This window comes from Sapajus apella, unplaced genomic scaffold (genome assembly GCF_009761245.1).
Source record: "Sapajus apella isolate SASKATOON/1434 unplaced genomic scaffold, GSC_monkey_1.0 scaffold58, whole genome shotgun sequence".
NCBI lineage: Eukaryota > Metazoa > Chordata > Mammalia > Primates > Cebidae > Sapajus > Sapajus apella.
Window position 1 is genome coordinate 3,258,500 of NW_022436998.1, and position 12,250 is coordinate 3,270,749.

Consider the following 12,250-nt stretch of genomic DNA (forward strand, 5'->3'; position numbering starts at 1 on the left):
AAAAAAAAAAAAAAAAAAAAAAAAAAAAAATTAATGAAACTGAAGTTTAGAGAGGCTAAATGGCTTATGCCTAACTTAGATCTGAGATTTTAGTAAGATTTCAAAGAAAGTGATTCAGAGTATCTGCCAGAATCCAAGTTTCTTATTTCCAGGTCTGTGCCCTTTCCACTATTTCTGTTTGAATACATGACAAATACCTATGAAGCCTCCTCTCATTCTTTGGATATCTTTTCCCTATTCTGTGTCAGTTATCATTTGTAAAAATCTCAGGAGAATTTATTCCTTGGGAACCATATTGCCTTTTAATGTCTGTAGTCAGGAGACCTTTTGTTTCCAGATGGGTTCCATCCAGCTGCATTCCTTCCACTGCTCCCGCCTGGCCTCTTCTCTCATTTCTAAGGATAACATCATAACTATATTGGCAGTCTTTTCTTTCCCCATCCTCTAGCCACATTAAAAAGAAAAAACTGGGCTGGGCATGATGGCTCATGCCTGTAATCCCAGCACTGCGGGAGGCCAAGGCAGGAGGATTTTTTGAGCCCAGGAGTTTGAGACCAGCCTGGACAACATGGTGAGGCTTTGTCTCTACCAAAAAAAAAAAAAAAAAAATTAGCTGAGTATGGTGGTATGTGCCTGTATTGCCAGCTATTTGAGAGGCTGAGGCAGGAGGATCACTTGAGCCCAGGAGTTCAAGGCTGCAGTAAGCTATGATCACACCACTGTACTCTAGCCTAATAGCAGAGTGAGATCCTATCTTTAAAACAAAAAAACCCCACTATTTTTTAGTATAATTAGATTTTCAGCAGATGGTCCAAAATGCTACAACATTTGTGCTAGTTTTTCTGAACTGTCTGCAGTTATATATACCATAGGTATCTGTACTTCTTTAAATTATTGTGACTTTTGCTCCTAATTCAAGGGCTCTTCCCTGTACTTTCACACTCTGGTTCATAGATATCTATATGGGTTTGATGGGTGTATACTGTGTCTCTACTGTTACTTTCTTCTCTATCTTTATTACCTAATACATAACCTTTCATTGTGTATTTCAATCTTGAATTTCTTAATGATATACTAACTCTTGGTCTGCAAAGATAACTCATTTTGTTAGTCTGATATTTGATCTGTGCCTAGTCTGAGAAACTGTGCTTGTCTATTTCCTTATAATAACATTTTAAATGTTACCCATGCACTCACTTTGGTATACAGCTATCCAAATCCCTAAGGACTGTACTTGACAAGTCTGCCTTTTTCTTTCCTTTTTTTTAACCTGAGTACTATTGCACAGCCTTCAGTTTCTGCTTTCTGTGTCAGATAGTCATCCTCCAGAGCATCTGGCTTGGCAGCTTCTTTACTTTCTCTCTCAGAACTGAGTTTAAGGTTTTCTTGTTTCAGAGCACAAGTCCACTCCACTCCAGCCTGGGTGTCAAAGTGAGACCATGTCTCTTAAAAAAAAAAAAAAAAAAAAAAAGAAAGAAGTCAAACGTTTCATAGAAGAGTAGATGAGAATACCATCTACCAGATTCTTCTACATATATTTATTTTTTAGAAGTCTCCTTGAGAATCAATTCATTCATTGTCTGAGACAACAACAAAAGTGGAAGCCTGAGTTCCTTGTCCTTAGTCTTCATAGGCTCTATCATGTATTGAATGTCCTTAAGAGACACCATACACCCTTCATGTAGCTGTATGATTTTGTTAACCCTATACACATACACCTCAAAAGGGATTCTTGAACTACCAACATGCATCACTTCCATCTGGATGTAATAATAGAACTCTTTCATCTGCCAAACCCTATGATTCCCCTGTATATTTCTGCAGAACATATTTCTTGTTTAGCATGTTTTGTAGAACTGGTAGTGGTTAGTGGCAAATAGGCCAGATCAGGGACACCTACAGCTGGAAGCCTAGTCAGTCATACTGACAGACAGGTAAGTCAACTTGCTTTAGGATATCTACTCCAAAGCAGATAACAAGACCAAGTCCAATCATCCAGGTAGGGTATTTTGTCTAGAATGAATAAAAAATAGACGGTAGTTCAGACTACTAGTTGTTGAAGCTGGGTAGGTCCAACAAGGGACAGATATTTGGAACAGAGATTGGGATTCTGAAAATGGATGAGTATCATCAGAGGGGAGTTTTGATTGCAAGTACTAGGCTTTTAGCTATGAGGCCAACATTCAGAGGCTAGAACCAAACCTCTGGGAGTATAGGTCAGAACAAGCAAGAACAGGTATGGACCTAGTTATTTGAATTGGGAACTGGGACTTAAGAGAGAAGTAGAACCAATAGCAGGACTGATTTTATGCCAGGCTGCCCAAGCTAATTGGCTAGAATTCCTTGATTCACAAGATTCAAAATAGGATTGGTCCCAGCCTCTGGTTAAGTTCACTGGTGGGGGTGTAATGATTCCATCTTCAGTGATTAAAAGGCAGTAGACCCAGAAAGTCCCTGATACTGCTGCACAGGGATGGCTTAGTGTTTCACTGGTTCAGAACTTTTTTCCCTCTAGTCTTGTCATCTTTGTTCACTTACCTTTTGACATCATTTTACCTCTACCTTCCTTCTTTGAACATTTTCTTCCATCTGACTTCTCTTCTGGGCTCCTTCTACTGTCCTGTCCAAAAAAGCTTTTAGGCTGTGTGCAGTGGCTCATGCCTATAATTCCAGCACTTTGGGAGGCTGAGGTGGACAGATCGCCTGAGGTCAGGAGTTCAGTACCAGCCTGGCCAACATGGGGAAACCCCATCTCTACAAAAAATACAAAAATTAGCTGGATGTGGTGGCAGCACCTGTAATCCCCAGTACTTGGGAAGCTGAGGCAGGAGAATTGCATGAACCCAGGAGGTGGAGGTTATAGTGAGCCGATATGGTGCCATTGCACTTGAGCCTTGGTAACAGAGCAAGGCTCTGGCACCCACCTCCCCCAACAAAAAAAAAGCTCTTAATAAACCAGAGGTAGACATTTTTTGGTCGTGTCCCTTTCTCCCCTAGCAGCAGGAAGTCCTGTGTATATTTGTAGTAGATATATTTGATGTTAGTGTCTGGCAGGAAAAAAACATAGAGCACAAATGTAGCAAGTAAAAATAAAAGTTTCTTGAGTTTGTGTGTCACGTTTTTAAAATCTCTGGATGAGCCAGGAGGTTTTCTTAGTCATTCCTGTTAATTTTGCACCTGAGATATTCCTAGGGAGGAGTATTTTTTTTGCCTTTTTTTTTTTTTTTGTAAGAGATAGGGTTTTGATTTGTCATCCAGGCTAGAGTGCAGTGGTGTGATGCTAGCCCACTGCAGCCTCAAATTCCTGGGCTCAAGCAATCCGCCCACCTCAGCTTCCCAAGTAGCTGGGACTATAGGTGTTTGCCACCCCACCTGGTTAAGTTGTTTTTTTTTTTTTTTTTTTTTTTTTACTTAAACAACAGAAATTTTTTTTCTCACAATTTCAGACGTGAGAAGTCCAAAGACAAGACATCAGCCAGGTGGGTTTGATCCAATGCCTGTCTCCTTGCCCTGCAGACGGCCACTTTCTCACTGCGTCGTCAAGTGGTCTCTCCTCGTGCAAGCACATCCCTGCTGTCAATTATTAAGTTATTTTTGTAGAGATGGGTCCCGTTATTTTGTCCAGGTTGCTCTTGTACTCCTGGGCTCAAGCAGTCTTCCTGCCTCAACATCCTAAAGTGCTGGGATTTCAGATGTGAGCCACCACATCCTTAACTTCTTTGCTTTTTTTAAGGACTATTTTTTAACTGACCTTGTTACATTTTTTCCCCTTAGCTACTCTTCTTTTTAAATTTTAGTCAGTGGCAGACCTAGAGGAAACTCTGCTGTTAGCACTTTTTCACACTAGAAATAATGGACTATAAAGGATAACAGGGACTATGATCAGAAACCTTTATTCATATATTGCTTGTTTGAACTAAAGCCTTATAGGATTTGCTGGGTCTTAAGAGGCCCAGCACATTCTTGGATATTATTTATATTGTCACGAGTCAGATTCTATAAATTTATATATACAATATAAGTTTACAGGGTTTTTTGTTCATTTTTTCCATCTCTAGGGTTGCAATAGTTTCTAAATCTTTTGAAGGAAAAACTGATCGCACAGAAGAGTGGTATGGAACCCAGTACAAACAAGAAGCTATACCAGATGAAGTCATCAAGGTAGGGTTAACACATCTATGAATAAGCCTAATATGTGAGGAATCACGAGAACATAGCTCCCTAGATCCACCAACTGAGGCCCCAGAGTGTGGAAGACTGATGACCTAGTGTTGCCTGTACCATCCTAAGATAAATCAACAAGTAGATAGGGAGCTGGAGTTTAGTATTTTGCATGAAGACATGGTACTCTAGCCACCTTTTCATGTATCTGTCAAACCACCAGGGTTGTGCCTCATGCCATCAAAGATAACTGAAGTGCAGGGTACATAGGCACAGGCACCAGAAAAGCAAGAAGAGATGGAAGTAGGGAGCATGAAAGACCAATGCATGGGCTCCAGAGAGCCTTCAATTTTGCTGTGAACACAGGCTGAGAGCAGGCTCTAGGATTCATACCATCTTCCACTTCAGGAGGTGCTATGTTTTATGCCTCACGTTATATCACTGTTCTTTTTGTCAACATAGGGGAATTAGGATTTTCAGTACAGGTATGTTAAGACAATATTTTGTCCCATTCATCAGTAGTCAAGATTTTGCTTGTGAATCTTAACTACTTATTGAGTACTTTTTTCTTTTTCTTTTTTGGCTCTCATTGGCTATGTGCCTTTGAGATTGGGTCCCTTATTCCTGGGAAAATACCAGAAAACCTTACTCTGACTAGATTCTAGTTAAACTCGAATAATGGACATTTAAAAAATGTACCTGTGTAATGACATACTAAAAAAAGGAATTAGTTTAAGAAAGAAAATCATCACTGATACTTCACAGATCTCTGACATATTCATGATACAGAAGGAGATCACTGAAGCTCTCTAGTGTGTGAAAATGTCCATCTCTCTAAACTGTGAGGAAAGCTGATCTTCCATGAATTAGTGCTGGGTCCGAAATAGTCCTAAAACAAGAAAGAACCCCCGTTCACCAGACTCTGACCATAACAAACCTGCCCTGAATGGGAATTTTTTGTTGTTGTTTGTTCGTTTTGTTTATTGAGATGTAGCCTTTCTCTGTCACTAGGCTGGAGTATAGTGGTGCGATCTCGGCTCATTGCAACCTCCGCCTCCCGGATTCAAGCAATTCTCCTGCCTCAGCCTTTCGAGTAGCTGGTATTATAGGCATGTGCCACCACGCCCAGCTAATTTTTGTATTTTTAGTAGAGACGGTTTCTCCATGTTGGCCTGGATGGTCTTGATCTCTTGACCTTGTGATCTGCCCACCTCAGCTTCCCAAAGTGCTGGGATTACAGGCGTGAGCCATCGCGCCTGGCCAGGAATTTAAGAACACATCTGTCTGGGAGCTCAGTAGTCAAATTACTTACTAAATGTTTTCTAGTCCTTATTCTTCAGCCATTCTGGGAACCAAAGATACCGCTTAAGAAATTGGGCCAATGTCTTCAGTGCCAAAAGACACAAATGCAGGAACTGAGATAGAACTGTAAAATTTGGAAGGCTGTGCAACACCAGCTAGAGATCAAATTACTGAATCCAGAAATTCAGAATTATTGGCAATTGGTTGCTTTTTTTTTTTTTTTTTTTTTTTTTTTTTAAATGTAGGTAGGGTCTTGATCTTTTGCCCAGGCTGGTTGCTTTTCTCTTTTTTTAAAAAATGAAAAGCCTTATAAATTAGGTTCAACAATCAATGGCCTGTTTTCTGTCCCACTAGCTTTTGGAACTAAGACAGGGAACAGATCCAGCCTGCAGGTCGTATGAGTCCCAACCTAAATCTCAACTTTGTTTTTAACCTTGTGCTTGAACTACTGGTTCACTTAAAAGTTCACCTGGTCATCTGGGAGAGGTGTGGGCCAGGTCTTAAGAAGTACTGAAGGCCATGTGTGGTGGCTCACGCTTGTAATCCTGGCACTTTAGGAGGAGGCCTAAGTGGGTGGATTGTCTGAGATCAGGAGTTTGAGACCAGCCTGAGCAACATGGTGAAACCTGGTCTCTAATAAAATGCAGAAATTAGCTGGGTTTGGTGGTACACACCTGTAATCCCAGCTACTCAGGAGGCTGAGGCACGAGAATTGCTTGAACCTGGGAGGCAGAGGATGCAGTGAGCAGAGGTCGTGCTGCCTCACTCCAGCCTGGGCAACAAAGCGGCACTCTGTCTGGGGGGAAAAAAAAAAAGATGTACTGAAGTGAGGCCAGGGGTGGCGGCTCGCACCTGTAATCCCATCACTTTGGGAGGCTGAGGTGGGTGGATCACTTCAGACCAGGAGTTCAAGACCAGCCTGGCCAACATGGTGAAACCCCATCTCTACTAAAAATACAAAAATTAATTACCCTTGTGTGGTGTTGCATGCCTGTAGTCGCAGCTACTTGGGAGGCTGAGGCACAAGAATCACTTGAACTGGGGAGGTGGAGGTTGCAGTGTATTGAGATCATGCCACTGCATTCCAGCCTGGTGACAGAGCAAGACTCTGTCTCAGGAAAAAAGAGAGAAATATTGAAGTGAAAGATACCCCCGTTAGCCTTGCTTTCAGGCCATACGTGGATATAACTTAGGATAGCTGAAAGTGTGGCTCTTAAATAAATGACCTATTGTCTAGCAGTTGTGGGAACATATTCCTGTGCAGATTATTCTCCAGTCTTTAAAGAGCTAGAGTAAACATGATCTACATATGGACCAGTCAACTTTTCTGTGTTCCATAGTCTCAGATCGTTCCTCAGCTGGTCATTTTGGAGATGTGGAGAGGAAGGATGGATATGTGAATGCAAAATCTTTGCTAGTACTAGAAAGAACGACTCAAGTGTCACAAAAACCCATGAATAGATTTGGTAGTAGCGCCTTTATATCTGATGCAAAACAATGCTGTGTGACATTTGTCCACTTAATATTTGCCCTGATATTGAGCAAATATACTATTTTAAACTCTTAAATCAGACTCTTACTGCATTTTTATGTATGTTTCATTTTTCATCCAGAAATGGCAAAATGCTGACCTGAATGGGAAATTTAAACTTCCAACAAAGAATGAATTTATTCCTACGAATTTTGAGATTTTACCATTAGAAAAAGAGGCGACACCATACCCTGCTCTTATTAAGGTAAAATGTTCGAATCAGTGATTTTAAATTTGGGGGCAGACCTAATACATGGGGGACTAGAGAAATGATTTCTTACATTTGGTACTATGTTGATTTGGGAGGGGGCTCACATCCTAAGGGTTGACAAAGAAGCCACACAAAGAATAACTACAAGAAATATTAGAAGGTTAAAAATATTAAAGCAAGCAAGCAAAACTACTAAACAATGTAGAATCTAGAGAATCGCTTTCTTTATAGGAGAAAAAAGTAAGTCTGGGCTGTAACCACAAGTCTGTGGAAAGGTCTATGCCTCTTTTCCTTGTCTGCTGAAGATCCCGTAAGGAAGTAGGCTTATGCTGCGTCATGGACGTTTAAGATAAGAAAGGATCTCTAAAGCCTGAAAGAGAGTGAGTCCAAGGGGAGCTGCTGGATTTCCTCCCCTTAAAAACAATTCATTAGGCCATAGTGACTATATTAAGTGAATAGAATGGGGTAAACTAGTGTGAAGGGCTGTTGAGAAGTAGGGTTCCCTCCCTTTCTCACAATGTCCTTTTCATGCCATTATTTCAGAACTTGAGTAATGTAAAAAATCATATCAAATTACTACAGCACAAATCCCTTCTATTTTCTTTTTCTTTCTTTCTTTCTTTCTTTCTTTCTTTCTTTTTTTTTTTTTTTTTTTTTTGAGATGAAGTCTTGCACTGTCACCCAGACTGGAGTGCAGTGGCACAATCTCGGCTCACTGTAACCTCCACCTCCTGGGTTTAAGCAGTTCTCCACCTCAGCCTCCTGTGTAGCTGGGATTACAGGCGTGTGCCACCATGCCTGGCTAATTTTTTGTGTGTGTGTTTTTTTTAGTGGAGACAAGGTTTCACCATCTTGGCCAGGCTGGTCTCAAACTTCTGACCTCGTGATCCTCCCAAAGTGCTGGGATTACAGGTGTCAGCCACCGTGCCCAACCCATTATCCCTTCTAAACGTATTGCTTCTCCCTTCTAAACTATTTCTAAACTCATGACTGTAGGCGCACATACACATCTTTCTTTTTATCTTCTTCAAATGGCCTAACATTTGGAAGAATTTAGATGAGTTCAATTAGATAACAGTCAGTGTTTAGGAACATGAAAATTTGTCTTAAGCAACTAGATTATTAATGAGGCAGCCATTTTTTTCTTTTTTTTTTTTTTTTTTGAAATGGAGTCTTGCTATTGTTTCCCAGGCTAGAGTGCAATGACGTGATCTCGGTTCATTGTAACTTCTACCTCCTGGGTTCAAGCAATTCTCCTGCCTCAGTCTCCTGAGTAGCTGGGATTACAGGCACCTGCCACCATCCCCGGCTAATTTTTTGTATTTTTAGTAGAGACGGGGTTTCTCTATGTTGGCCAGGCTGGTCTCGAACTGCTGACCTCAGGTGAGCCACAGAGCCCGGTCTTACACACAGTTTCTGAGGCAGACCAGGAATCCAGCAGTGGCATAGTTGGCTAGTTCTGGCTCAGGGTCTCTTATGAGGTTATAGTCAAGCTGTTGGCCGAGGCTTTAGTCATCTGAAGATTCAGCTGGAGCTGAAGGATTCTCTTCCAAATTCAGTTATATGAATGTTGGCTTACCTTAGTTTTTCACCACATGGACTTCTCTGCAGAGTTGCTTGACATGGCAGCAGGCTTCCCCCAAAGTGAGTGATCCAGAAGGGAAAGTGAGTGATCAAGATGCAAGCCTGATGTCTTTTATAATGCAGTCTCAGAGGTGTACCATCAGTTCTGTCCTATTTTGTTAGTAAGACAGACCAACCCTGGTCTAGTGTGGGAGGAGACCACCAAGGCTGTGAATCTCAGCAGGAAAGGATTATTGTGGGCTACCTTGGAGGCTGGCTGCCATACCCTTGCAAGGGACTTCTGCCTCTGTCTGCCTCCCAGTGTCCAGAAAGATGAGGACAGGACAGTTGGTATTGGCTTCTCTGATATGTCTCTTCCTTCATTGTACCCCCATCTCCCTGATATAGGGGAAACAGAAGGCAGATTTCACTCTGTTAGAGGAGTCTGCAGTCTTTTGTCTCCAGCTTTCTATCTGCTGACACTGAGTATGCTTCAAGGCCATGGGACAGCAGCTTCACAACGAAACTCTTAACTATTGCCTCTGTCCTCTTCCTCTTGAAGAGTGATTTGATTGAACATTTTTGCTGAATGCACCACTATTTCCCTAACCAGATTGTTTCTCCATCACAGGATACAGCTATGAGCAAACTGTGGTTCAAACAAGATGATAAGTTTTTTTTGCCGAAGGCTTGTCTCAACTTTGAATTTTTCAGGTAGGTAAGATGAATCTAGCTAGAAAGCTTCTTATAAAAATCAGCAATTACATTTCCAAAAGTTGTCTGTTCTTCTTAAACATCCATGTCTAAATATAAAAGGAATTAGAGTTATTTCACCTAGAAAAGGAGAGGCTGTAAATAAATAAAAAAAAGAAAAGGAGAGGCTGTTGCTGTTAAGAGGTATTTTAAAAACCAAAGTTGTTAATTCTTTCCTTTTTTCATTAATGAGTATACCCTTTAGCTGAAATGATTTATGTTAGCTATTGTTAGGATGACCTTCTTAGCCATGAGGGTTTTGGATTCTGAGGAGGCTATGGATTTACCCAGAAGAAGACTCAATGAAGAAAGAATAAAGAATTTGGGGTGTTTTTGTTGCTTTGGTTTTATATTCCTGGAACTTGTCTAGAAGAGGTAGTAGTTACTAAATGATCCTGAGTCCTGTTCTGTCCTTTGTCAGGAGCCCTTAAGTACTGCTTCCTCTATTTCTGGCTTGATTACTTTAAAATTACTAATAAAAGAAGTAAAATTTAAGAATAATGCTATTGCAGTAATTTCTCAGTGCATCTTCAGTTCATCTGTGTCTTCCTTTACTTATTTGTGGGTTAATCACCCATTTCAGATTTTACTTTGTGAGTTTATAATTTTTATTTCTAAAATTCAGTGGTTTGTAAAATACCTATCATGGTTTATTTATTCAGTAATGCTCAATATAATAATCAGCTTTTTCATTAATGTTTATTCAGTTCGTTTGACATGAAATTAAAGGTAGATATGGTTTAAATGCTTTGGAAAGAGGGAAAAGAATCTATTTTCCATCAACAAATATGTTGAGATTATAGGGATTGTAAATATTTTGGTTTTATAGCATGAGATTCACAGATTATCTATAACTGTACAGAGATCGTTTATTGTTTACACCAAACATGGGCTGTCAGGTTATGACTTATTGTTGGTAAAGGGCATTACAAAGCTGCTTTTTTTGATGTTTGAGAGTGATATTTTTTAACATTCTAAGCAGCTTGTCACCACCTTCCCATTTGGCCTCTATGATGATGAATTTCTTTAGAATACCCTTTGAGAGACCATTTTACATTTTTGTGTTCTCTCAGCTGCCTAGCACATTTCCTAGAATTGAAAATGTCTGCCTTCCACACAAATCCCTCCCTCTGGTCTGTCTTCCTAGAGGTAACCACTGTTCTGTTTCTTGTACGTTTTAATTGAAATTTTCATATGTGTGTCTATATTCTTTTCATCTTTTCAGAAGTAAGATTGTATTATGTGTAGTTAGCTGTGGTTTTTAAAACCCTGTGATCCATATTTAAGGGTACAGTATCTGGTTACAAAATAATACATTTTTTTTTCTTGTTTGACATGCAGGTCAACAAAATAATACATTTTTTAAATTAACATATGAACCAGAATTCTGGTATCCCAGTTGAATCCTTTTCTCTTTTAAAAGTTAGTTTGGGGTCCTCTCCACTTCACCACCATAGCTGCTGTGAATGCAGCTATTTTTGTTTTTTGTTTGTTTGTTTGTTTTTAAGAGACAGAATCTTACTCTGTCAACCCCGAGCTGGAGTGCAGTTACTGCAGCCTCAAACTTGGGCTCATGTGAACCTCTCACCTCAGCCTCCTGAGTAGCTGGGAGTCCACAGGTGCATGCCACCTCACCACACCGGATGCAGCATTTTAGGACATGCCTTGGAATTGTTTGCTGAGCCTGAGCCATAGTGCTTTGAGTCTCCAAACTTGGCTTTTCTGGCTTTTCACTTCCACCTAAGAAAGGTCCATAGTTGCCTGTGGGGCTGACCTCTGTCATAACCTCTCTTTTGTTTTGATGATTTTGTTTTTGTGAATTGTGCCTTAAGTTTCTGAGCTGCTGTTTGCTCAAAGAAGGAAATCTGTCATCATGTATCATACTTTAAAAAATTAAATGTATGATATTTGTTGTGGGATGGCAATATATGGCCTTTTTTTGTGTTCAGGAGCACTTCTATCTAGTTCCCTTTTTTCAAAAAAAGAAAAAATTAAATGGCAGAACATTTATTCAAATTTTCCAGTTGGAGAATATTGGAATAGCTATCGAACTTTGTCTTTGATTTTAATTCTCTAAGTGACTACACATTTTATCCCTATTTTTACTTTTTTATCAGCTTTGATAAAATTGTTGGCTTTTGCCTGGGTGCAATAGCTCGCACCTGTAATCCTAACGTTTTGGGAGGCCAAGGCAGGAAGATCACTTGAACCTAGGAGTTAAAGACCAGTCTGGACAACACAGTGAGACCTTGACTCTACGTTAAAAAAACAAAATGGGCCGGGCGCGGTGGCTCAAGCCTGTAATCCCAGCACTTTGGGAGGCCGAGGCGGGTGGATCACGAGGTCAAGAGATCGAGACCATCCTGGTCAACATGGTGAAACCCTGTCTCTACTAAAAATACAAAAAATTAGCTGGGCATGGTGGTGCGTGCCTGTAATCCCAGCTACTCAGGAGGCTGAGGCAGGAGAATTGCCTGAACCCAGGAGGCGGAGGTTGCAGTGAGCCGAGATCGCGCCATTGCACTCCAGCCTGGGTAACATGAGTGAAACTCCGTCTCAAAAAAAAAAAAAAAAAAAAAAACAAAATGGTGGCGTTGTTTTCAGTAATTGGTTATATTTACTGTGCTACAGATAGAGTGAAACTTTTAATTTGCTGCCAAACAAGCTAAGCAGGCACCTGCCTCAGGCCTTTAGCACTAGCTGTTTCTTCAGCCTGGGAAGTTCTTCAG

General features: G+C 40.5%; 1 protein-coding gene across 5 annotated transcripts in view; it reads left to right on the forward strand.

Moving 5' to 3' along the window:
- Positions 1-12,250, forward strand: part of IDE (insulin degrading enzyme) — a 129,368-nt gene that overhangs the window by 88,176 nt on the left and 28,942 nt on the right. For all 5 annotated transcript variants that reach the window (XM_032245529.1, XM_032245530.1, XM_032245531.1 and 2 more), the window contains 3 exons: positions 4,059-4,161; positions 7,077-7,199; positions 9,400-9,482. In XM_032245529.1, the coding sequence (XP_032101420.1) occupies positions 4,059-4,161; positions 7,077-7,199; positions 9,400-9,482 (309 nt within the window). The remainder of the gene's footprint in view (positions 1-4,058; positions 4,162-7,076; positions 7,200-9,399; positions 9,483-12,250) is intronic.